At 34.8% G+C, this 27,982-nt stretch overlaps 2 protein-coding genes across 4 annotated transcripts; one reads left to right on the forward strand and one right to left on the reverse strand.

Moving 5' to 3' along the window:
* The first annotated feature begins 7 nt into the window (after positions 1-7).
* On the forward strand, positions 8-13,893 carry LOC137391558 (serine/threonine-protein phosphatase 4 catalytic subunit). Of its 3 annotated transcripts, none has more exons than XM_068078067.1 (9): positions 8-48; positions 2,700-2,738; positions 4,845-4,968; positions 6,512-6,664; positions 7,346-7,519; positions 8,195-8,321; positions 11,211-11,400; positions 13,134-13,212; positions 13,700-13,892. In XM_068078067.1, the coding sequence occupies exons 2-9, from the start codon at positions 2,713-2,715 to the stop codon at positions 13,748-13,750; spliced, it is 924 nt and encodes a 307-aa protein (XP_067934168.1). In that variant the 5' UTR covers positions 8-48; positions 2,700-2,712; the 3' UTR covers positions 13,751-13,892. The 3 variants fall into 3 exon arrangements, with proteins under 3 accessions (XP_067934168.1, XP_067934167.1, XP_067934166.1); XM_068078066.1 differs by having other exon boundaries at positions 46-155; XM_068078065.1 differs by lacking the exon at positions 8-48 and adding an exon at positions 1,629-1,651 and having other exon boundaries at positions 13,700-13,893.
* Positions 13,894-13,910: 17 nt separating this feature from the next.
* On the reverse strand, positions 13,911-22,600 carry LOC137391559 (EEF1A lysine methyltransferase 4-like). Its single transcript, XM_068078068.1, has 5 exons — positions 22,536-22,600; positions 18,344-18,501; positions 17,314-17,495; positions 16,432-16,533; positions 13,911-14,197 (listed from the first exon to the last, which is right to left on the reverse strand). Exons 2-5 carry the CDS (start codon positions 18,495-18,497, stop codon positions 13,916-13,918), a joined length of 720 nt encoding a protein of 239 aa, XP_067934169.1. The 5' UTR covers positions 18,498-18,501; positions 22,536-22,600; the 3' UTR covers positions 13,911-13,915.
* Between the last annotated feature and the right edge of the window lie 5,382 nt (positions 22,601-27,982).

Genomic DNA, 27,982 nt, shown 5'->3' on the forward strand with positions numbered 1-27,982 from the left:
ACTTTGATGCAGATTAATAAAAAGTCAGGGTCATCTGACTACTTCTAGGTACATGTACTGATTTTTGTACTTCGATATATTAAAATGTTTCATTAACTTTGCAACATAATTTCAGGTTTTATAAAACGAAAATTTATTTTTTGTTACAACTACGTGTAAGTGTTTTTGAAAACCGTTAATGATTGGTAAATACCATGACTTAGAACTTACATTCAGTGTACAGGTGTAGAACTATGTGTAGAACTGGGAAACAAGCGTAAATTATTCATGTTTAAATCGTCTTTGTGCAATCAAAATTCTATAGTAAAAATCTACTCATAAAGATCGAAGTACATTTAGTATTATTGTATAAAAGAAATTGCAAACGAGGCATTACGTAACAGGTTTAAAACCATATACACTTTTTTCTATATTTGAACTGTATCTTCTTCTGATTACCCAAAATCAATTAACTAGGCTTGTTTAAAATAATATTTCAAGGTTGTAATTTTAATTTAGTTACGTGATTTTGTGTTTGTGTGGCATACCGACACAAATCAGTTTGAAAGCTATGTTGAGCTGATACCTCTTGAAATATTCCTCATGGTCCATATGCTCACGTAGATGCTCAAGTAGAATGATCTCAGTGTTGATTAGAACTAAACGAGTGAGTGGTAGATAGTACATTATGAAAATAGACTAATATCAGCTGCTACAAAGCTCAACAGAGAATATTTTGCCAAACTGTTAACAACCCCTTTAAATTGAAAGTAGAGTCTAGTCTACTTGGCTATCTCATTCGCTCCCGTGTGGGTGCATTGTAGAGATATCAACTCGTTCATTTTTTCTTTTTTTAGTTAATTGTTATATTGTAGATATTAAAATTAAGATCTTTGATCAAAGGAGTAAGAACAAAATGGATAAAGTAAATTTCAATGCTGTTTTTTTTCTTTTTTTTATTTGTTTTTATTTACAAATATTTATGTTATTGTTAGTAGACATGTTTTCGTACATTAATGTTACCATTTTAAACATCATGTGGAGTGAAAAGTACTTCTTTCATAAGCTGGAATCGAAGGCTGCAGAGCATTTATTAATTAAATTATCAGCTGTAGACAATTTTTCACTTACAATTTTTACCCAGCTTTTTTAGCTTTCAAGTTGATAATTATTGCATTCATGAAAGATTGCATTTATATTTTTGTAAAACAGAAAATTAAAGACAGCTGGCACGTTTCTTTTTGTAACAAACAGCAACATATTTTTCTCAATTATTTACTAAAGGGACAAAAACCTCTTTTAGAGATATATAATTTGTAATGCTAGTGATATGTTACATTGGCTCAAGCCAATGATTGTTATTACCTTTTTCAGTTCTAACGATCATTGCTTCCAAAAAACTTACAACAATTCTTTATTTTAAAATATTCTAGCACAAGGGATTATCTTTACGCTACTGAAAAAATTGACATGTTTTTAGCATATAGCGTGTTCAAATTCAACTGCATTTGGCAATTTGACTAAAAGGTATTATTTACAATTTTAATGTCATACCGAAATGTAGTTTCCCATTGGTATTTCAGCTTTGTTTCAAAGGTCTCTGCGACTTAAAACAAGTAACCAACAGCATCCAAAGTTGATGTTATAATGAATATAGACTGAAGATGAATGGGTAAAAATTCCTTCGTCATTAAATGTTTTAGATTTCTGATATTTTAAATCTATAATGGCTTAGCAAGTTTTTGAGCTCATAATAGCAGCATTTAGTTTTAGAAATGGTCATGAACCAAAGCTCTTAGTACAGAATAAATTTAACATTTAACTACATTTGCTATCAACTAAAAATCAGAATGAAAATGGTTTCCTTTTACTGAGCTAATTTCTTCAACCATTATTACCTCAAACATATTGCAAAATATTTGTAATATTATATAGATTACTTCATCGCACACTAAATTATTATTATTATTGATAATTACAATAATTTATATGATGAAATGCATCACTACAATGAAATAATTTACCAGATGATGGTTCCTCTAACGGGATTTCAAGCTTTCCACTTAAGTATAATCCAGCAACTGTTTCAGATTGACAAATCTGCAAGAACTATTCGAACGGTGTTCGGTTTAAATACGACTGGCAGCCACAAGAGCTGAAATCTACTTATTCTTAAAAGGCATAACTTTAGTATTAAGTAACCAGCTTGGGAAGAATTTTCATTCACAGGTGGTTATGTCTGTGAACGAATTATATATATGAAAAGTAGCTTTTTCTATCGTGTATTAAATATCTAGAAATAGGCCCTATATTTTTTAAGGGATTTGTTGATCGCACTTTGTGAATTTGAGGGCAGTCATACTTCCGGGTTCCCTTTAACCTTTTCAATTTAAGCAATGCTTGTTATAATACATATTTTGTTTCGCATACATATGAAATTTATCTTATTTTTAACCCTTTCTTGCATTTAACCCTTTCCCTAACATCTAAACGTGTTTTATTTCGTAGTATATTTCAGGGATTTTTTTCTGTCAAAGAAAAATAATTTGATTGTTAATTTATTTAGCTTAGTTTTATGTTTAATTCGTAAAAACTGTGTATGCGTAATGCTTTCCTTTTTTTTCATTTTCAAAAATTTGGTATTGGAGTTAGTATTTCAAGTAATATTTGTATCGTCGCATTGGGCAACATTCTATATAAGGAATGTGTATTTGTTTTAGCAACCCATTGAAAATGTCTGACAGCGGAGATCTAGACCGGTGAGCATGCATTATAGTTGTTCTATTGTTATTAAAAACATGTCTTTGAATTATGCTCATCTATGTTTGTTGTCTGTCCAATGCTCATTCTTCAAGAAATAAACTTACTATTATCTGTTAATTAACGTTTTATAATTGCTGTTATTTGCACGAATACTTTTTAGCAGCTCTTCCATGATTTTAAACAGGAAATCTCTTTACATTACCTTTGATATGATGCATATGTCGATTAAAATGCAAAGCTTTTCTATTAGAGATTGTAACCGATTTAGGTAGATTTTTTGTTAGAGAGAGAGCTTTTCTGAAATATATTTGTAATTGATTAAACCTTTTAGTATCGTGGTCGACAAGGTCATGTACATGTGTAGCACATAAAAGATGTGGTTGCCATAATTTGCATAAATGTTTGGGAAAAAACTATCTCTCTAAAACATATGTGAGAGGTTTATACATATAAGTATCTCTCTATAACATATGTCAGAGGTTTATACTCATAACTATCTCTCCATAACAATGCGAGAGGTTTATACAAAAGCTCCTAGAATAAGTTAGCAAATCTCCTGGCCATATATTAAAATGTTTGTTTGATATTTCAAATGTAAGATGAATATGAATGCTAACACAAGTTAACGTTTCAATAGGTTTTTAAATTATGTTAAAACTTTGTTTTAGGTTTTTATGCTCAACAATGTTCATGAAAACACTGTTTTGTACTTGTTGAATTATGTTTGGGCAACTACAATGTTTGCTTTAGGTTAATAGAATTTTTTACACCCATGGAGAGTTTTTTATCTTGTCTTTATTATTTAAAATATTATCATTAATATTATTATTAATAGTTTTATTATCATTATTTTTATGTTAAACACAATTACGGAGTTTCCATGCTTCAAATGGGTTCGGAGCTGCTGATGATGAATTTGAACTTTATTTTATCAATGATTCAGAGTTGCACCTCATAAATCTTTCCAAGATAGCGGTGTACTCCTCAAAACAGAACTTATTAAAGTAGATTAGCTTTTGGGGCACAGTTGCTTTTCAATTCCCGCTTCGTACACTTCTTGCACTAACTCAGCTTCGATGCCAGATCAGTATTTTCTTTTTGTTTGCCTTATTGCAGCCCTCTTTATTACAAAACAACATAATTTACTACCTGCTATACAGTTATTACTTTAAAGGTCGCATGAACTACAGTTGCTTTTAGGAAAAAGAATTTCTATGTTAGAAGAGTTAAGCCTAGAAAGAGGTTAGCACCAATGCAGTGGGAATCTGTTCAATCCGTAGGTTCAGTTATTTAATGAATAAGGTAATAACTTTTACCTCCACTAGAAAGAGCTTAGCCAGGTATTATCGATTCAAATCCATTTATGATGAGCGTTTCTGTAACATCGAATAGTAGTCTCACCGCGAATGCCTTCGCACAAATTCAGCAAAATGAAATGGCATCGAATCCGTTTGGGTTTTACTGCGGAAGAAACTTTGAATCTATTCAAAGCATGGAAACCCAGTAAATGATACAAGCGATCAATATTTAAATGTTTCAATTTCACTCAGTTTACATCCAGAGTCCAGAAAAAATCATTAGAGATCACTGGGTACACTATAGTTTGGTTTGCTTGGTTTGGGTTTCACAAGGAAGCTAGCCATAGCAAATTTCACGCAAAACTGGAGGATCATATATATAAGATTATTTCTCTACATGAACACAACTGAACTAGTGAAACTCCTAAACTAATAAAACTCGCTACTACATGTAGCTATTGAAAAAGAGTTGTGCTATCAAAATATGGTCATTCCCAATACATTGTTGCTGCATATTTTGGCTTACTCTTGAATAAGCACTAAGTGCAGCTATATATATATTCAAACAGTTCTAATTTTTATCAAAAACCTCAGTACAGTATTCATTGTTTGCGAAGTTACTGTGAATGTTTATGACATCTTTGTCGGTCAAATAAAACTATTTGTTCATAAGACGCTCGTGTTGGCATGAAAATCATTGCTAATAACTGTTGATGGGTCCGTGGAACTTTGACTAACGCTGAATTTGACATAGACAATGTGTGGTATTTTATTATTAACATTAAAAGAAGTTTCATATTTCAGACAAATAGAGCAGCTTCGCAGGTGTGAGATAATAAAAGAGAGCGAGGTGAAGGCACTATGTGCAAAAGCGAGAGAGATTTTAGTTGAGGAAAGCAATGTACAACGAGTGGACTCTCCTGTCACAGTAGGTGTTGACACACAAGCTTAGCCAATTTACTTCTGTAAAAGTTGCCTTTAATAACATCAGTATATCTGATCTATATTTTTTTGTGGTAATTCGGTCCAGTAGAAATCTGAAATGTTTCACATTTAAAAAGATGGGGTATGTGTAAGTTACACTTTTTTGCTGTGTGTCGGCTTTGAAAGACATACTGTGTGTACATACTGTTTCATATTTAAGTTTTGCTGTTTTCCAGATTTTGAAATAAGATGATAGTCACTTCTACACATAAAATGACTACATTTACTGCAAACCTAACAATTTTTAAATAGCACATTTTATCTGGTGGTTATTCTACGACCAACTTTATAAATAAATGTTGAAAATTAAACCTGTTGCCAAGTGTATATCAAAAGTTGAGATTGCATCATTTGTTACTATGGAGAGCTTGATGAATGAATATATAGTCGTGTAATTTATCACATGTCATGACATTCTCATAGGTCAGTAGACATAGTTTGATCTTCTACACCTATAGAAAATGTATGACTGCATCCTCCAGTATGTACCTTCTTATCTTTAGAATATCGTAAAACCTCTATTTCATAGAGCAATGGCACTCTATTTTTCAACCCTTCTCCTATAGTGGCGGTCAAATGAAGGTGGCATTCAGGTAGAGGCTGTTGTGCAGAGGATTGTTGTGCAATACCTTCCACAATGTTTTCTGACTTCAACTCTTCTTCTGCACTGCTGACTAGTCGGTATTAGCGTCCAAACCAATTTTTTATTAAAGCAAGACTTTTACGTGTTGCTATTTAAAATACTTTTCATGGAAATAACGATAAACTTTTATCCACATGCGCGCATAGCACAATATTTAGCCTCAAACTTCTATCGTAAATGTTAAACGGTTTTTTTCACATATGTCGAAGTATCATGATCGCGTTAACTGAGGAACTACCATTAGCCTGATACCTTTATTAATTATTTCTATGGTGTTGCTTTCAAATCTATGAAAAACTGTGAATCTTGGGAGTTAGAAAATAGACTTCGATATGTACAGCAACAATGAAAGATTAATTGTTATTGATGTAACTGAGTCATTAGTACCATTTTGTGGACAATTTTTTACTTATCACTTATGAGTTCGTAAAATCAAAGAAGTGGCGGTCAAATAAAGGTGGTGTTCAGTTAAAGGGAAGCGCTCTATTTTTCAATCCTTGTCCTATAGTGGTACTCAAATAGAGGTGGCCTTCAAATAGAGGCAGCATTCAAATTGAGGTGCCATCCAAATGGAGGTGGCGTTCAAATGGAGGCGGCGTTCAAATAGAGGTGGCATTCAAATAGAGGTGGCATTCAAATAGAGGTGGCATTCAAATAGAGGTTTTACGATATTTATTGTTTGTGTGAAGCTCATCTAAACTCACTTATTAGTGAATCAATAGTTCTCCCTTTTGATTGGCCAGTCGTTTGCTCCTCACACATTCAAAAAAGTTCCCCTCAAGTTTTTAACTAGACTTTCAAGTTGTTCTTGTTTGCAGGTTCATTCCCAATGTGCTTATTACAGGTCTGTGGTGACATCCATGGTCAGTTCTATGACCTGAAGGAGCTGTTCAAGGTTGGAGGTGATGTACCAGACACAAATTACTTGTTTATGGGAGATTTTGTGGACAGAGGTTTTTACAGTGTGGAGACATTCCTTCTACTTCTAGCCCTAAAAGTATGACTGCATCTAGGTTATTTAAAGATAGTTGCAGGTTTCTTGTTTGCTTACGGAAATGTCCATTGTAGCTCATAGCAATATCATCTAGCTACTTACCAGTTTTAGAATGAGACTTACCCTATAGAACCTGCCCATTATGATCATAGATTAATAATACAGTGGGACCTTGGTGCTCGACTATAATTGTTCGGATTTGTTGGTCGAGCACTGGTTTCTTCGAAAACTGAAACTCATTTTCCCATAGGAAATAATTTTAATCTGTTTTTAATCTGTTACCCGTATAATACCCGTATTTTAATCTGTTTTCACCCCTAAAAAAATAATACCTAAAATATTAAAGAAACATTTATTTTTCTTCAGACCTAATTATTTATGGTTGAAGCAACACAAAACAGTACAAGACTGGCAAAAAGTACTTGAATGAACTGTGTAAATCTTACTACGCTAACGGTCTGAGTCAAATAGACTGGCCAAATCAAATGGTTGAGAAGGGAGTGTGTTCCAAAAATCTGTTCGAATTCGGATGCATTTTCTAGTTGAATTTTTTGGTTGAGCACCGAATTGTTCAAGGAAGGAGAATATAGGTTCCACCTTAGTCATTGTCGGCTTGCTGGCTTCCTTTTTAATGCTTGACTTACAAAGTCTAACTAAAAACCTTTTGGATCAATTCCTCTACAGGTTAGGTATCCTGACCGGATAACATTAATACGAGGCAATCATGAAAGTAGACAGATTACACAAGTGTATGGCTTCTATGACGAATGCTTACGCAAGTATGGATCCATCACCGTCTGGCGATACTGTACAGAAATATTTGATTATCTCAGTTTATCAGCTATCATTGATGGCCAGGTATGTAGCTTGTTTAAATATTACTATTGATTTTCTCTTAACTAGTGTTAACGCTTGATTATCCAAGTCCTCAAGCTAAAGTATTGTTGGCGTTTAATTGTAAGTTTAATTAATAGAAGGCGTCATACTCCTATTGGGAATGACTTTTGCGATGTTCTGCTACTATAGCCACTCTTGTTTTCACCTACATAGCGTTAGTTATGGGTGAAATCAGTTTTGGTATTTGGTAAACTCACCGAAATTAACTACTCAAAAGAAAATCTGTCGTGTGGGAATGTCATGGGTTGCGACTGTCATTGTGATATTTATTGGCAGACCATCAGTATGGTCCTATCATGTCGAATATCAAAGTAAATAAACTGTTCAGTCTGCCTATTTTCAAAGTTATCTTATGTTATGTTTTACAATGAAATAAACTCCTTTTTATGATGCACTTTTTTCTGTCATTTAAATTAAGCTCATGTATTTTTTAGCGATGGTAGTAAACACACCGTGTAAGCATGCCTTCTTTAGAAATTGCATCAAATGGATAATTAATATCATTGTGCCATTGTAGTTCATATTTCAGCTCCTTGTCTCACGTGTTTCATGAATACGATATGCATGTAAATACTTTGAGAGTTATTTGCTCAGATCACACATATTTTACTGTGCGTTTTATTTGTTTCTATGTAGATATTCTGTGTCCATGGTGGACTCTCACCATCAATACATACTCTAGATCAGATTAGAGGCATTGATAGGAAACAGGAAGTTCCTCATGATGGACCCATGTGCGACTTGCTATGGTCTGATCCTGATGGTGAATATGACTAGATCTTTCTTGGTCTTTGTTGAGTGATACTCTAGCCAAAGACAACGAGTGAACATGTATAAGCCTATGCGTGATTGGATAATCATCTGATAGAAGAGTTTGGTAAACAATGGAAGCAATAATCTTTATCTTTGTATCATCATGATGCTTTTTAGGATGAGTGTACCGCTGAAAGGATTCGATTCTTATTTATGGTTTTATAAGCATATCCAATAGCGGTTTTTATTTTAAGTTTCGCTCTTTGAAAACACTCATTTCTTACTTGTTTGACAAGTTGCTATGGTCAATCTACTTAATTTAAAGATTTTTGATACACCTTCAGGTTAGTAGAATCTCGCTGCTAAAGAACTAGATAGTCATTTTTAAACACTTAGTAAGTCACTTTGTGGAATGAAAATCCATTGTGATGCACCAAAAACAAAAATTTTCAAATTTGATATTTATTAAACATACAAAAATGTCATTTGTTTGCCATTTAACATTGAAATAGTCTGGGCATTTAGACTCCTTATTGCTTCACTTAAACGTATCTTCATTGTTGTTTAAAGCATCAGTTTTTATACTGTCAACAGAGTTGGCCGGCTTATTGTCACTATTTGGAAAGAATTTTTAGTGCACACCCGACCTTACTGCTGTGTTACGTCTAGTTGCATTAGTAGCGCTGCCACTACCAATTTGAGGTAAAACAATTGATAACATGCTACTGGCTTGAATCACTAAATTGAGCAGTTAAATACTCTACAGACTTGGAAATGTTTCACTACTGGTTGGGATTGTAGGCACTGATATGTATTAGATGGTCCATACACTGCTTATATGTAATACATGGTAGATACACCACTGATATGTAATACATGGTGGATACACCACTGATATGTAATACATGGTAGATACACCACTGATATGTAATACATGGTAGATACACCACTGATATGTAATACATGGTAGATACACCACTGATATGTAATACATGGTAGATCCACCACTGATATGTAATACATGGTGGATACACCACTGATATGTAATACATGGTGGATACACCACTGATATGTAATACAAGGTAGATACACCACTGATATGTAATACATGGTAGATCCACCACTGATATGTAATACATGGTGGATACACCACTGATATGTAATACATGGTAGATCCACCACTGATATGTAATACATGGTGGATACACCTCTGATATGTAATACAAGGTAGATACACTACTGATATGTAATACATGGTAGATCCACCACTGATATGTAATACATGGTGGATACACCACTGATATGTAATACATGGTAGATCCACCACTGATATGTAATACATGGTGGATACACTACTGATATGTAATACATGGTAGATACACCATCGATATGTAATACATGGTAGATCCACCACTGGCCTGTAATACATGGTAGATCTACCACCGATATGTAATACATGGTAGATACACCACTGATATGTAATACACGGTAGATACACTGCTGATATGTAATACATGTTAGATACACCATTGATATGTAATACATGGTAGATGCACCACTAATATGTAATACATGGTAGATCCACCACTGATATGTAATACATGGTGGATACACCACTGATATGTGATACATGGTAGATATACCACTGATATGTAATACATGGTGGATACACCACTGATATGTAATACATGGTAGATCCACCACTGATATGTAATACATGGTGGATACACTACTGATATGTAATACATGGTAGATACACCATTGATATGTAATACATGGTAGATCCACCACTGGCCTGTAATACATGGTAGATCTACCACCGATATGTAATACATGGTAGATACACCACTGATATGTAATACACGGTAGATACACTGCTGATATGTAATACATGTTAGATACACCATTGATATGTAATACATGGTAGATGCACCACTAATATGTAATACATGGTAGATCCACCACTGATATGTAATACATGGTGGATACACCACTGATATGTGATACATGGTAGATATACCACTGATATGTAATACATGGTGGATACACCACTGATATGTGATACATGGTAGATCCACCACTGATATGTAATACATGGTGGATACACCACTGATATGTAATACATGGTAGATACACCGCTGATATGTAATACATGGTAGATCCACCACTGACGTGTAATACATGGTAGATCTACCACCGATATGTAATACATGGTAGATACACTGCTGATATGTAATACATGGTAGATACACCATTGATATGTAATACATGGTAGATACACCACTAATATGTAATACATGGTAGATCCACCACTGACGTGTAATACATGGTAGATCTACCACCGATATGTAATACATGGTAGATACACTACTGTTATGTAATACACGGTAGATACACTGCTGATATGTAATACATGGTAGATACACTACTTATATGTAATACATGGTAGATCCACCACTGACGTGTAATACATGGTAGATCTACCACCGATATGTAATACACGGTAGATACACTGCTGATATGTAATACATGGTAGATACACCATTGATATGTAATACATGGTAGATACACCACTAATATGTAATACATGGTAGATACACCACTGATATGTAATACATGGTAAATACACCACTGATATGTAATACATGGTAAATACACCACTGATATGTAATACACGGTAGATACACTGCTAATATGTAATACATGGTAGATACACCATTGATATGTAATACATGGTAGATACACCACTGATATGTAATACATGGTAAATACACCACTGATATGTAATACATGGTAGATACATCACTGATATGTAATACATAGCCAATGTATTTATTGTTTGTTCAATCTATCTGCGACTCCCAAGTTTCTAAACCAACTATTAATATAAATATTGCAGACACTCAGGGCTGGGGTGTAAGCCCGAGAGGAGCAGGCTACCTGTTTGGCAGCGATGTTGTACAACAGTTTATAGAGAACAACAACCTCAAGTTGATATGTAGAGCACATCAGTTGGTCATGGAAGGCTGGAAGTCTCATTTCAATGACACAGTAATAACAGTCTGGTCTGCCCCCAATTACTGTTACAGGTGTGTGCCAGTCTCTATCTCTCACTGTTTTGCAATAATTATGTAGCGAAGGTAATTTTCGCTATTATGCTTTTTTGACAAAATGATATTCAAAAAAACATAAATTGTTTTAACATTAAAGAATATATACAACTTTACTATAACTTGATTGCATATTCTTTTACTCGAACATTTGCTGTCAACATACGGCTGAAACTCTCTTTTTTAAACGAGCTATTCTATCAAGTTATAAATGTAGCGTATTTCAGGGTATACTTAATACCATGCACCTAATTTCATTAAAATCTCAGTTTGAAGGGCTATTATAGATTTTATACCTATCTTTAAACAATACCTAGCAAGCTGTCTAGTAGTTATAATGAGAAAAAAAGTGGAATTAATCAAAGAAAGCCTAAAATAAATGAAAGTGCAGGTTGTACGTAATAATTAAAGGTAACGTGCCAAAATTATCACAATGTTATATATAACAACAAAAAATACAACCAAGTCATGGTAATTTGAAGTTTGCATAGCCCACATTAGGCTAGCTCTCTATCTCTTTCCACACATCTACCTGCACACTACATGTCTCTCTCTACACATCTACCTGCGGACCACCTGTCTCTCTGTCTCTACACACCTACCTGCAGACCACCTGTCTCTCTTTCTCTACACACCTACCTGCAGACCACCTGTCTCTCTCCACACACCTACCTGCGCACCATCAGTTTCATGCACTGCCAAGCAACATTCCCGTTCACCTGTCCCCACTCTTTTAGTGATATATTTGTTGTCCGCATGCGACTAAAATTCCTTTTTGCCACGATACTATGTAGCTATACTATACTATGTAGCTATGTTATACTATGTAGCTATAACTGTAGCATTTTTAGGGTAGATGTAAGTACCGTAGTGAAAGAATATTTGCCCTAACTATTTGCCCTGGAATAATCTCGTATGTCGAGGCTCAACTGTACTCTTATATGAAATTTAGCCGAGTGATATGTTTTGCTTCTGATGGCCGTTATTTTCAGCACTAAAAACATGTGAGGTATTTATTTGTTGATGTCAACAAGAATGCAGTTGGGTGCAAGTTAGTTAAAGCCACTAATCAGTATAACTGTAAGCAGTAGTTGTAACAAAATGATCTTAAAATAAAGCATAAAATGAGACTAAATAACCCGAAAAGCTCTAGTTGTTCACTATTTTAAATACCGTTATGATTACCTTTGTATCGGGTCTCCTTTGAAATGAACTTAGCTACTGGACATAGATCTTCGAAGGTCTTTGTAAACATTTATTGGAAGTATTACTTAAAAAAGTCTTGTCCATCATTTCGGATGCATTTAGGTAGGCATTTGACAATGGGTTTCTGACATTGCTAGGTATTTTCTAATGCTACTTTATGTTTAGATAGTAACTTTATTTACACCGGTCAAATGTGTTCAAAGCAGTTTAGATCATGAGATAAAAGATAAAGAATACCACATTGTATATTGTTTCTCATACTATGTTGTATATGTTTATAAAAATTGGAGAATTGTTGACTAAAAAATTTTCACGGCAGCTACGTTGTTTCGCGCTTGTCGCCAAGTGTGATGTGTGAAACAATGTTGTAGCTGTTGCGAAAAAATTTTGTCAAAAATTGTTTTAATTTTAATATACTCAACTCGCAGGGTTTAGAGTGGTCTTTCTAACTTAATTTCTTTGAAATGACATATGCGGCATATTATATATAACATGGTATGTTTCAGGTGTGGCAACGTAGCAGCCATTCTAGAGTTAGATGAACATTTAAAACGAAGTTTTACCATCTTTGAAGCTGCCCCACAGGTAACCTTGTCACACCTATGATTCACTCAGTTACTGTCTTGTTGATTTTACAGGTCTAACCACTTGATCATGGAAATAGAGATGAGTTGTAATGTGTAGATAACTCCTCATTCATAACGTTGAGCAAGTAGCCAAATATTTCAAAATTCTAAATCATTGGCTGACTTATTAAACAGCCAGTATTAGAGACTGCGAACTGCAATAATAAAATCATAAATTCTTAAATAAGTAACTTGGTAACAAACACAGTAAAATTTATTAAACAGACAATCGTTAGCTAGTTACTAAATCGTGACCACAACTCATTTTTTATGCTCAGTGATTGGCTGAACTACTCATTTTCATGAAAGTGATTGGCTGCTCACTAGCTTAGCTGTTTGTTTATCATCTCTTGCAGATTGATAGTATGTGATTAGACCTGTGTTTACTATAACATTAGCCTGTATTCCAAAGTTTAGAGCTGTAGAAGAACATGTCTTATTTTCAGGAGGTTAGAGGAATTCCATCGAAGAAGCCACAGCCAGATTACTTCTTATGAAATGAATAAGTCGCAAGAAACTATAACCTTTGTAGGATTATTATCAATGCCATTTTAGACCCATTTATATATGTTGGCAATCACTTGCTTAAATGCCTTCACAATAGCTACAATTAGTAAAGGGGATCTTGTTTTATTGCATGTACAATATACAATTTTACTATGTTAAACATCTATATGATTTAAAAAATCTTCTACATCATCCTCTAATGTCTCCTCTGACTGAACTAGTCCAGATGTGCTTTTTGTTAGACCTAATGAAGCATCCTTTTCTGACAGAGATTGACCTTTTTTCATGATATAAATAAAATATTCAAATCCAGTACCAAATTTCTTCGTGTCAATTGACCAGTCATACTGTCGTTTGGCTAGAAGTCGTTTCCTGAAGTGTGGCTGTGCCCAAGTCATAGATATGAACTTTCCATCCTTCTTAAGCACATGGCTGACCTACAATGGTTCACTAGATAATACGTTGTTGTCATGCTAAACAAAGATCTCTAATAAACCAATACAGTTATACATATTGAAGATGGTGTAGTTATGAAAATTAACTCAACTCTTAATACTAGCCTATAAAACTTAAATCGCACAATGTAATATAATCAAGTAGTAGTCTCTTGCCCGTCTTGTCCCCTGTAAACAAATGTATATATTCTGAAACCACATAATGTAAGGTATATGAATTAATATATTTTAGTTCTAGAAGACCTGTATGACACTTTTTTAAATAATTATTTGGCAATAATTTCATTTCAAACAAATGTTTTTTAAATTATTCCATCTAAGAATCGTAAAAATTTTTTATTTCTATTTTCTGGTGACACAGAATTTCTGCACTTCAAGTCAATTACGATTTGGGGCTGAACATCAGGAGTTTGTAGGTTTTGTGTGGCAAATTCAATAAATAAAGCTGTTAGCACCTGCCAATCACTTATTCAGTTCCTCAACCCATCAAACCATTGCATGACAGTTGACATTGTTGTAAGCCTAGATGTTGATAATAACTCGAGCTATGGTATATTAGATTAATATTAGTACATTCAACAACACATCTATAAAACTTTTAGTTACAAACGCAACAGGAAGAGTAGTCCGCAGATGTGAGAAGCAGCAGCTTCCGCGAAGCGCAGTGAAACGTAGGTTCCTCTGGTACTGCAACGTGTTTAGTGTTTAAATCCAGGTTTCAAGCTTTTAGGTTCAAACCTAGGTGAGAGTAGAAGCTTTTCAGAATATGACTCTGGGCAGTAATATAAGCAATAATGTCAAGGTCGGAAATGCTGAGTTAGATATAAATTACTGTAGACATGATAAATCTTAATGTGTTATATATATAAAAAAAACAAGATACAGTCATACTTCAACTTACGAGCTTAATGCGTTCCGAGACTGAGCTCGTATGTCAATTTACTCGCATGTTGGTGCAATCTATTTATATATAGAACAATTAAATATACATTGATTGGTTTCCATACTCTAAAAAAAGCAAATAAAACACTCAAAACAAGATATTGTAACAGAAAGAACATGTTGGTTATTGTCCTTACGTACTACATGCTTTCAAAAAGCAACAAATAAAAAATAATGCAAAGAAATGTGATTAATTAAAATGTAAAATTAAATACATACAATAGCAGTTAACATTCGCATTTGCCAGGGAGGGAGATATAAGTTATCCTTCGTTACAACATTTGACTTTGATAAATTTGGATTTTATTAAAGTGTTAAAAGACAAACTTAGAAGCAAACCTAAAAGCAAACTTTCATTTTTAACTTAACGTAATTAAAATTTCTTCGGAGTTCATAGTTTGAAGTTTCTCGCTGGTTAGCGAGAAATTTTTCCTTTTTTTTCGCTTTCACGACTAGCCGATCGTTTTAAGATAAACCTATCTAAGGACGTTTGCCTTTGTCGCCCTTGCAACATGTTGCGATTAGGACGAACACAGGTGTCGTCACAAATGGTTAATGCACGGCCACTAGCCAGCTTGTCCGAATGTCTATTAAACAGTTTGGATGGATAGATAGTGCCGGCCTTTTCACATAGCATCGTTTCAGTTACGCTGTCACCGGCCAATTGTTTGTCCAATGCCATCAGCGGTCGTGAAGATCGCTGAACCGTTTAGAAACTATGGTTAGTCTTTTTGCGAACTAAATGCCCTGAATATAATCCTTCTGTTTGATAATTATGAATGTATTTCTGTCATATTGCCGAGCTAGCTCAATCACGCATACACATTTCGCATATTTTTCAATATTTTTCCGTCTAATATCAATTGTTATCATTTGCTTTTTCTTTGTATTATCTTTCATTTTACTGGCAAACATTTGGTCTACGCACAGTACGTTTAATTCACATAATTCTGCACAGAAAATCGTGCACAAAAAACACGATACAACAGTATAACCTGAGCAGTTGAAAAATACAGAGTGATGCTGTTCTCATAAAACACCTCCGGCATACTTGGCAACTGACTCAAGTGCTCGTATCTCAAACATGGCTCGTATGTTAGTGCTAAAACTTGCTTGAAAGCTGGCTCGTATCTCAAGTTTCTCGTACGTTGGAGCACTCGTAAGTTGAAGTATTACTGTATCTCTTAGTCTAATAGAGATTTCGACGCGGCAATGACAGGCTTCTGAATATACACTAAATGCTGTTTAATACAACAACGGAGCTCATCACCAACCATTTGCAATATTTGATCCATTATTCCTTGCATGTGTAAGGAAATATTCCATGGATCCCTTTCGTCCACCATGAAAGAGTCTAAAGTGGCTTTGTCTATTACCTACAATACAATTAACAATCACAACACAAGTAGAAAGCCTACATAAACCAGCACCACCCCTAATTTACACTATTTGTGCAATTACACATTGTTTTGGATTGCAAACTTCCAGAGAATGACAAGACTGAAAAAAATTGTAAATTTTAACCTTTTTACCACTCAAAGACTCACATCGCAAAAGCCATAGGCTAAGTGCTAGTTATCCTGTAAGAAAGAATAAGGTTTACAAAGTATCTGAAGCTAGTTGATACCAGTTGACGGTAACTACAGCATTTATACAGATAAGTTACTGCACACGAGACACAGATCAGTTCAACTTCATTAGAAAGAATAGCCGAGATAAGTGCTAAGAAAAAGATAGTGTGTTCATATAACTTAGTAATAGAGAGTTATAGGTTAGCAGTTCCATAGATCAAACCTCACTCTTACACTGATGATAAATACCCATTCCCTGTTACATGGAGACCAATCATAACATATTTTCTAACAAGTTGCCTATAACCAGCAAAACTAAAACTTTTCTAGTAATGCCAATGCATATTAATAGATGTCTTGAATGACCAATACAAGTACTATTCGTGGTGCAAGTTATGCTATTAGCTTATGTGGGCCTGAATGGTAATTAAACTGTGTTCAAAGCATAGCAAGTCAAATATGAATGACAACTCAAAACATTAAAATCTATAATGCTCAACTTTTGCAGCACCCCTGAACACCCCTGCTGGAGCCTACCATGCATCAAACAGTCGTAAAGGTGATCTGAACATAATATCAACTCACGACATCAAAGCTAGCGGGAATAAATTTCATGTCAAGAATGTCCATAGTAGTCCATCTCATTTCCTCTAGATCACAATATTTCTCTCTCATGCGTCTAATGACATTAACTGAATAATCAATGTTGGTAACATGCTTGCATCCTGACTTGTAGATATTCTCAGAGAGGGTGCTATTTCCACAGCCTAAACATAATAATAATAAGTAAGATTAAAAGATATAAGACATATTTCTTCAGGCGCAACGAGTCTAGTTAGACTAGGCACCCTCTCAGATCGAGGGCTTTATTCAGTCATACCCCCACACATAGGTTTGTTTTCTTGAATCTTCAGGCCATCAACCTGAGTCATATTACTTCCTTGTCATATTGAGTATTATTATTATTCTGACAGCTCTCATCAAAACCTAAAGACAAGCAGCTTTTAGTCCTATTAGCGATTCCATTTTTTTCCAGCTCCTTCCTTATCTTATACACTAGTCCCTTATTTGACCCTCGATTAACAATTTACGAACAGGGTAAGCTGAGGCTTCTCATTCAGTCAAGAATAACCAATATGAAAGCACTTTAAGCAAGTGTTATTAGTTAACAGTTAATAGTTAACAATTAGATATTAGTATCAGAATAATTATCATAATGGTGGCTTGCCGTTTCTGGTAAATATTCAAAACACAATCTGCCAACTTGTCGCTAACATAATCATCAAATGAAACATAAGTAATACAAAAGATTTAAGGTAATATGCTAAACTTCGTACTAATACCCAGACAGCTGAACACGTATTTATAGGAAATTACATAGGCCTACATTATAAGAGGTATTCACTAACAATAGTATCATGTTAACATATAAATGTTAAACATTAACAAACAGCAAGCTTAGACTGGAGAAGACAGACAAGCGATCTTAAAATAACACGATTGTGCTAATATGACAAGACTGTTGAGTATGCTACAAAATTCATGAGTTTAAAAGGTTAGGCAAGTACATGTTGAACCTAAAACAATGTTGGTATACAAGAGTATCACTTCTTACCTAAAATGAGGATTCTATCATCTGGTTTTAGAATAGATTCTACAATGCCGCCATAATTTTCGTAGGAACCAAGCCAATCATGTTCTTCCTCTGTCTCAAAACGGTCCTCCCAATATTCCTTTCTTGCATATCTAGTTGCGTCTTCAAGAGACATCAACCTAAATAAAATATTTGGTTGAATACGAACAAACCATATTCTCCTTGTATACTAAGAAAATCAACAATAAAAATAAAAAAGACAAATTTTTCATCTACATAATTTTCATGACTTATGATTATTCGCCATTCGAGTCCTCAACTGTTACTCAACTCTCCGTTACTGTTGACTTACAGAACAATCTTGAACCAATATATCGGAAGTTATGAATACTTGATAGCAGATGTATGGGACCCTAAACAAAACATGAAAAAGAGGAAGTACCCAATAATTTTAAAACATGACAATGATCTAATAATAAAGAGTAGTGAAATAATTGGTACAATTCAGATGTACAAGCAAACCTGAACAATCTTCATCACATGGAAAAGTGTTACTGTATCAATTATCTTGCCAGCTGAAAAGCCTGACATAAGACTTCACAATAGACTCAAATGGCATTAAAAGTAGGATTTAAAACACAATCGAACTAGCAATAGAACCTGGTGTTTATGGGATTCATCCTAAATTCTTAAAAACAAAACTATATCCTCTAGCTAAAGAATTTTATCGGAAGTAAATCAAGCAGCTGGCAAGTGAAACAAACTTGTTTTTCATCGTAGTAGAATGAATAGATATATATCAGACATAACATAACATGCCACTGACGAGCAATCAGACAAGAAAAAGGTAAAAACATAGAAAGGACCTGTACCTGCCTTCCAATAGAGTTTGTGAAAAAGACCATCTATTATATTTATAGATGCAATAAATAAAAATGCATTCAAATCATATATTTGAGAATATCACAATGTTACAGTATAGAATACAAATTCAAAGTAAAAAAGAATGAATAAGGCTGGACTGAGGTGAGTGCATTTCAATTTTGAAGAAGTAATTTGTGCCACACTTCTTGTATCAGGGTCTTTCGATTCATACATTGTAAAAAGTGTTTTGTGTATCGCGTTTGATGACTATTATACAAAATTAATTCCAAAGTTCCTAAGCCTTTGTATTTGGTGTGATTACTTGAATAGGTAAACAACCGAAACCTAAATGAGGTCCAATTAAGCATACTACAAATTGATTGCTAGCTAAATAATGAAGTTTGTTCAAGTTAAACTAAGTTTCTAAATTACAAACACCTGAGCATGTCAATCACATTAGATGGACAAGGCTCAGGTGATAGAAAGAAAATTTTTAGAAGCCAATTGAAAAAAGACAAGGCAAAAAAGAACAATACTAAGAGCAAAGCTTGAGATACAGTTGGTTTTTACAATTGTTAGTTCCAGCGATTACTATCTAAACCATGGATCGCTGTGTCACAAAGTGTGGCTGATGTATCCAGGTAGAGCACATATTGTTGAAATGTAGGACCGGTGAAGCTGTAAGAGACGAAACAGGGCCAAGGAAAAGAGATCAAGCTGTTAGCTATTAGTAAACAAAAATAGAGATCAAGGAGATTTTGTCTGTGTATATCAGCAGGCTCATTTAGCTCGAGTGCAATGTAAGTTCAAACTAACCAGCTTAAAAAAAGGCATGTTGTATATTCATAGGTCTGTTTCCTTGTTTGACTGCATTGTGGGAGCTTAGCCTACAAGCTTAGATCAGCCTTACTGAAGTTATGCCTCAGTTGTGTGAGCTAATTAGAGACCAAATTAAGGATGATGCCAGCTATCTCTTGATTAATAATTTATATACAGAAACAGAGACTTTCTCGTTTTCTCAAATACAGTGGTGGGTGACATAGGATAAAGTACTAGACTACGAATATGGTTGACGAGAATAGTGACATGAAAAAAAGGGAGGAATACAATATTATTACAATAGATGGATCACTTATTTTATTGTACAGTTATTTGTGGAATTAATTGAATTTACGCTCTCACACATACTACTTGATTTAAATTTTTATAACCTTTCATAATGTTCAGCAAAACTACGGCATTTTAAAATTTTTCCCTTACAGTTTTTCGGTCTACATATACAAAAAATTATTTGCTGACAATTGAAAAGCAACTATGCTTGTATTGTTTATAATCATGCTTAAACATTGACTGGTTAATTTAGTTGTGAGAATCCAGTTCACAAGACCTAATACACCTTGTGATGTACAAACTGTTTTATTGGTCATTAGAAAATAGGCTCTGAATTCAGCGCCAACTAGAAAATGGGCTCTGGATTGTTATCTTATCAAGAATAACAATAGTTCTTGTGAACAACTGTAATTACATACTACAAATAAGATTGACAGATTACTTGTTACAGTTTTATACTGTTGTGTGGAGATCCTGCGAAAACAAGATACCAACAGGGAATGTAGCCAGACCACAGGATAAGCATATAATACGTACAAGCAGCAAGACGCCCAAAAATATTAAAAGATTCAATAATCAGAAAATGTCAAAAGCAAATTACAAACTTCAAATTTGGACGAAATCAATAATAGAAATTGCGTCAACACCAGATGGAGAATATGCCAAAGGGTTGTCGAAGCAATTAAATCAACCAACTACTATCATTAAAAAGCCACCAGAGAAACATTAGAGACGAGTCAAATGAGTCACAGACAGATCTGCCACTCCTTTCAAACATGAGCTAGATACCAGGAGTAAGTCATGAGCTCCACCCTACATGCCGACATCAGGTGCACCAGCTGAAGACTTACGCAAACAAGATATCTTCACACGCCTGACAAAAAACATTGAGCCTTAACACTCAACCTACACCCACAGGCTAGCCATCCCACATGCCAGACATCTATTAAAAAGAACAGCTCCAATGACTCAGCATCTCTATGTCCATCTCTGATTCCATTTTTCTCTCTTTCTGAGGACCTCCTTGGACGTTCTCCCCTCTGCCTGCTGAGGAGCCTCTCTCTCTCTCTCTCTTTTCTCTACCGATGGAGCCTCCTTCTCCTAGCTGCGCTGAGCCTCTTCTACATCACTATCTCAACTGCTGACACTCTCTACATATGGCCTCTCATGATTCTCGTTTGACTGTCGAAACTCACAGCTGTACAGGACTGATCAACAAGCACAGACGACCATTTGAGTAAGAATGTAATTTTTATTAGTTCTTTTAATTGTTTGTCATTAATATTGTTGTTTTAGAATTTTGTTAGTTGTGTATTTCATTGTTTGACTTATAGAATAAAGAAGTAACTTTGAATGGTAGATATTAGTATTGCTTACAATAGCTTAACGCCTTCAATGTACCTGAACCAGTAATAATTAAATTAGTTCTCACAAGCTAAGCAAAAGTGCACAAACTAAACGTAGTCAAAATAGAATAATATGACAATCAAGTTCAACACTGATGTTGTTTGTGAATTCGAATTAGTTAGGCATAACATAATTTCTCCACAACCACACAACAGTACTAAGCAAACAGCTAGCAACCAATACTGCAAATAAAATCAAGCCTACTGGTACAATGAGCATACAATGATAACCATTATTCAAACTGTTTCACGTGCTAAATCTAAAAGTGTAAAATGTGTATGCGTAAATTTTACTAAATACTACCGTTAGACAAGAGCACAAGCTAGTTGTTCCACCACAATCATACAGTGATAATTCAATCGATATGGTATTGCGTTGCGCTAGGTTTTTCTTCATATCTCTCTTCTTTGTTCTTCAGTCTCTCATTTCATCCCTCCATCTCATTTCTATCTTTCAATTGTCAACGCACCAAAATATGTTGATTTATATAAGCAAGACAGAGAAACTATTATTTCTTAATCCTTTATCTGAGCGCTTTCATAACAAAAGCAGGCTTGAGAATCACCCTATGAGTACTTGTCAACCGATGACACAAAGGCTGAGCCAAATTGCAAATTTGTTGCAATGTGCTAGCTGAGATGTATGCGCCAAAAAATTATGATGTATGCGCAAAATTCACAACTACTCATGGAATTGCAATTTAACTTGCGTTAACACTAGACAGCAAATGATGAAAACAGATGGTTCCAATAGGCAAACCTCTGTAACAATTATACATGTTTCAACCACAATAATACCCTAAGGTAATTTCCAGCATTCTCACTTGGCTTACCGGGTTCGAGGTTCTTCAAAAACGTGTAGTCTATTCGCAGCACATTAATTTTTGCCACGTTACTACGTAGGGATTAAGTAGCGCGGGGTAGCAGCGGATCGAACTGGAATCACTAAAATAGCTAAAATATTTGCCAAGTCAAACGGGGGTTACAGCTCTGTCCCTAAAGATTAAATGGCCACAATTAAATTACATGCTGCTAATAACATCGAACATGATTTTTTTGACTTGCTTTTGCTGCCAATAGTTATTCCTGCTGATTATGCAGCGATACCCACCTGCACTCTATGTGCTGCAACCGTATTACCCCTGAAACGCATTCGGTACCGTGGTAGTACACTCGTTTTTCTATACATAATATACATGCACCATCTCACCTGATTTAGGGTTACATTTTTTTACAAACTGCAAGTCTGTAATTCTTACTCAACTGGTTCTCTTGCCACTCATTTTTTAATCATCTGGTTAGAAACCTACATCGCTGTGTTGTTATACCTCTGAATACCTCTGAGACGATTGTACACTCTAACACCCGAAGTGTAAGTGGAGTGCCTCCGAGGAAAGAGTGTTTTATAGCGTAATTGCATTATTACAGCGCATAGCTGTCTACTTTCTGATGATTATGCAGCTTTTGATAGTACTCTCATGTCACGTATAGTTTTGTGTGAAAAACTGTTGGGAAGTGTCCTAGAAGTTGCATATATTGAAATGGATTTCCCACAGCTAGCTGCGCGCGTGACTATCATTCTTTTGGATTTTTTTTACATAACTAAAAGAGTGATATGGTGACAGTGTTCTCTCACCATAGGCCTAACTAGATGAGAAAACACTGTGTCGATCCTCAACTCGAGGGTTTTAGTGAGTAAAGCTACTCTATGGTTTTGCCTTTGCTTTGCTAGGGTCAGGAGATCTAAGTGTTCAGGGCTTCGGTATTATTGTCACAAACTTTCAGACTGCTCACGAGCCTGACAGCTTTACCCTGCAAGCATACAATTGATTTTATCGTTATGCTGTTATGTGTATTTTTGGAGGAATTACGTTATACTTATTCTGCATGCTCACTTATATTAGTATTGAATTTGTTTTGTCATTTTATTCTATTTGACCATGTTTAGTTTATGTGCTTTGTCTTAGGTTTTGTAAACTAATTAGCTAGTATTGATTGAGAAATTAGTGAAAGTGTTAACTGTTAAGCTATAAGAAATACCAATATTTATCAGGAAATGATACATTTTTGTTTCTACACATCCAACACATTAAATATGCAAGCTAACAAAATTCTAAAACAATATTAGTGGTGATAAAAAGTTAAAAATCAGCAATAAAAGTTACACCCCAACACGAACAGCTGTTTATGCTCTTGAACTTAGTCTCATACATTAATGAGTCTCAACAGCCAAAAGAGAGCAGGTTTCACCAATCAAAAAAGAACCATGACAGTTGAAAAATATTTGTGGCAATGACAAGAGGAAAGAATCATTGTTGCTGTTCTCTTTTATAGATGTCTCTGTTAGCCTGTAAGAAGATGTGTTGGCAATCTGGGTTTGTTTTTTGGGCTTTAGGGGGTTAGCATTTGGATAAAATTGTTTTACATACATCATATAAATGCACTGATTGGAAGTGATGACTAATTCCTGATATTTTGATCTTGTCTGGTAGAGGCTGGCAGAGCTGTGCACATGCTATTGCCTCTGTCTTTTGACACTTCTTTTACCTGTCGGCTAATTTAACTTTCTGATTCATTCTTCTTATGTATCAGATGCTTTTGTTGATCAAATGAACTGTGTACATTGCTTAGATTCTCTTTTCTTTTGACATCAGGCTCTGCTGATATTTCCATACAACAGTGTTTATACATGGGAGAGTTTTCCAAAAGATGTGTCAACCATATGCTCAACGACTTCTTAAGCTGTAGTGATTATCAAGCAAACTTTGAATCAATTTTTTGAAATAACAGTAGATGCAGAAAGAATAACATGAATATATAATTTTGTTGTTGGGCGTCTAAACACACCTAGAAATTGAGCTCCTATGGGTCTTCCTAATAGAGATGTGGCCTCTCAAAGCCGATCCTGTGTTTTTAACTCAAGTTCTTGCAATATAGTTGAGCTTGCAACTGATGCATGCGAATACAACATGCCTTTTCTTCAAGTTGGTTCGACTGGTGTAATCGCAGTCAGCCAAATACACACCAAAGCCTGAAACGTTGACAGGATTCAAAAATTACAATGGTACTTATTTTCTCTTTACTTTTTTTTCTCTGTGTAGAACTTTTTTGGACCAACAAACCTTAGGGGAAGTGTTCCCTTACCTCTTTTAGTCTTGCTTTTCCAGAGCCCTATCTAAGGACATTTATGTTCATGTCTAGAAACTTCTCTAGGAGACTCTCACTACCTAAAAAAACAACCTCGCTGGAGCTCAGCCGCATAGGCATAGCCTTCACCATACCCATACCAAAGTGAGAGTCTACTTGAACTGGCCTTACACTCAGTTTGCTACTGCAAATAGCCTTTGCAGACACCATGACCTAACATCTCCGAACCGGTCGCCTTCCCCTTTAGCATTCATATCTTGGGTATTTTTGGCTTCATCAATTGCTGCTGATGCCACTGGCTGTCAGTTTCTTAGCGGGTACGCCACTACTCATGACATTGTTGCTTCTCGCACTAGATTTGGTGCCTCTAACTTTCTCATCAATGTTGCCACTGGTCTCATTTTCCGTCTAGCTGTTGGCCGTGGCACAAGAACTCTGTCTAGCGTCACCACTGGTCAACTCAGCCAATCATGCTAGGCCTCATACTTCTGCCTGTTTTTCATCTATTCTCACTTGTATATTTACTACACTATTACGGGTAGTACAGCTAGTATTCTATATTGTTATTGTTGGTGATTTCAGTGTATAAAGCAACATTTATGCAAACCAATTCGATCTAGCAGGCACCATTTTTTTGAGCAGTGATACAACATTGAGGTACTGTAATCTTTTTTTCTACCATTTGTGAATTTCATGCCCTAAGGAGAGCTTGCTAAACAGCCTTAGCAATTTTCAACTCTTTGTACATATTCAATGTAACATTAAAGCATTGAAGCTTTGAGGCCTATCTTTTAAATCTGAAACAAGTATTTGTTATATTTACCATTTAAAGTAGTTTGTGTTTTATGTATAAGGTGAACTGAACACTGAACAGGTAACTATGAAGCAACTCACATGGTTATCCAATCATCAAGGCTGTTCGTTTCTGTCTAATATTTTAACTCTAACCTGACTTAATATCAGGTCAAGTTTTTACTTGTATAACACATCTATGGACGTTCATTACTTTTGCTCAAATATATGATTCTCATCTAAGGCTGAATTGTTTCTATGTGCATATATATTAGGTCTACAAATTTCTTGACTGGTTGATAGATGATTGTAGCCTATTTTGTCTAAAACTAAGGCTGTGTTTATGACTTACCTTTGATAGATTTTCCTTGGCTTCGGTCTCCTCACAGAAGTAATGTATAAACTTGGAGTTATAGGAGCTTTTTGATGCTGTACTCTTTTTAGTGACGCCAACCTTGGTTTGACTCCTTTGTCTGAGATATGGCTTTACAAGAATTTGCTGTTTTAATTGCCAAGTATGCCCCTTTTTCATTTCATGCAATACTGACATCCCATTTCCCAATGTTTTGCTCTGTCTCTAATCATGCTCTCTCTGGACAGCGTTTACTATGTCATAGTTAGTTTTTTACCAGAAATGATGCAAATTAAATTCAAAGATTTGTTCGATAATTTTTAGCGCCGCCAATGTCAACATTTTGTACTAAAATGAACCAAAACAATTGTTAGAAGTTTGATGTTATCAGAAACTCAGCTCAACACAAATAACACGTCATGTCAAGGTTTACTTCAATATAATTCAGCATTTTATTATCCAAGCAGTAAACTTTGTCATGCCAAGGTTCAAGCATTCAACTCTAAACAGAAAGTATTTAAGTTTAAGCTGTTACTTTCCGTTAGTAATTGGAGTTATCTTACCTCTCCTATTCTAAACTTGTCACCTTTCATTTCTGGTAAATGTAAGGCTTGATATAGGATTTTGCTAGAATTTTTAATTGCTCAAGTAAGCTCACGTTACTATGTAAAGTTTCTTGTGCTGCAGGTACAAACCTAACACCTTTATCTATGGCACAGACCCAATTGCTTGAACCTGCGCTCATCACCTTGTACAATGAACTACCAAATGTCAGGAGCAGCCAGCAAATTAGAACAATTGCTAAGGTTTCTTCTGTAGACTTTGACCAACAGTATATCAGTTTACAGAACCCATCATGTGACAACTGTCTTAACAAGGATGAGATAAAATGCAATCTCAGATTTGCTAATATTGTTGGCCTTTTACAAGAAGGAGACTTTGTCGAGGTGGTTGGATATTTAGATACGAACTGCTTGGAAGATGGTTCAAAGGTCTTACAGTTTGAATGTTATATTTTACGCGTTGTTAACTCTATGGATTATGAAAGATATCTCAAGGGTGTGGCAATTCTTCGTGAACTCACTACCAATTTTGGTTAGTTCTATGAAAACTATACAACGGCTACTGTTTGTTTGTGCATTCATCCACCATTTATTTTGTCACAATTTCATTAACACTTGTAAATAATATTATTATTCTTTTTCCAAAAGCTATTTTTTGTAGTTGAAGTGATATTTAATCTGATGATATTTGTCTGAAGTTAATAACAAAAATGCAATTATTGAATCACAAAAACAATAATCTGTTAGTACGCCTTGTGGGTCATAAAGATAGCTCGTTCACTCTCAAATTTGTATGACTAGTTCATGTTCTTATCTATATGTATCTGATGTTCTAGTAGTCAACCATAACAATCTCACATAAGTTTTACATATAATACATTTTTACAGTAAAATATAGATTTGACCAGAAGTGCAATATTATGTTAGTTTTTTGTAATAATTGCGTTCTTTAAAACAATAGTTTAAGTGGAGATGAAAGATAAAAAAACGATTTGAAACACCTGTCGAGGTACACAATAGTTTTGGAACTCATTTTATCTAAAAGAATATGTAGTGTAGTTAGTATTAGTTAGTGTACGAAGACAAATTATTGTAGGTGTGCTGCTAATGCTAGCTAAAAGGGCTTCTTAGGTGCTTATACAGATGTTTTAACTATGGCTCAACTCTGAAGTATAAAGCAAAATATGTGTTATATTGTTTTCAATGATTGACAATACAGATTATCTTTTGGTTACAGAAAAACACTCATCAGAAGTTGAAACGTTGTCACTCCTAATATACCATTGTTAGATTGTTTTGTATTTGTAGAAAGAGCATAACTCCTAATCATGATGAGAGTAAACTTTAGAATACACTCACCCACTTATACACACACTTTTGACACCAAAGATCTATTCGATGAGATATTTATTAGAAAGTGAGAAAC

Source organism: Watersipora subatra, chromosome 3 (genome assembly GCF_963576615.1).
Source record: "Watersipora subatra chromosome 3, tzWatSuba1.1, whole genome shotgun sequence".
NCBI classification, from domain to species: domain Eukaryota; kingdom Metazoa; phylum Bryozoa; class Gymnolaemata; order Cheilostomatida; family Watersiporidae; genus Watersipora; species Watersipora subatra.

What these genes read in the sequence shown, in the direction of transcription:
- LOC137391558 (XM_068078065.1), top strand. An exon ending in GAGTGGACTCTCCTGTCACA is followed by an intron (nt 4,969 to 6,511) that starts GTAGGTGTTGAC and finishes TGCTTATTACAG; the next exon opens with GTCTGTGGTGACATCCATGG. An exon ending in GCCCCCAATTACTGTTACAG is followed by an intron (nt 11,401 to 13,133) that starts GTGTGTGCCAGT and finishes GGTATGTTTCAG; the next exon opens with GTGTGGCAACGTAGCAGCCA.
- LOC137391559 (XM_068078068.1), bottom strand. Translation starts at nt 18,497, where the DNA reads ATGTCTCTTGAAGACGCAACTAGATATGCAAGAAAGGAATATTGGGAG. An exon ending in TTCCCGCTAGCTTTGATGTC is followed by an intron (nt 16,534 to 17,313) that starts GTGAGTTGATAT and finishes ATTGTATTGTAG; the next exon opens with GTAATAGACAAAGCCACTTT. An exon ending in TGGATCAAATATTGCAAATG is followed by an intron (nt 14,198 to 16,431) that starts GTTGGTGATGAG and finishes GAACCATTGTAG; the next exon opens with GTCAGCCATGTGCTTAAGAA.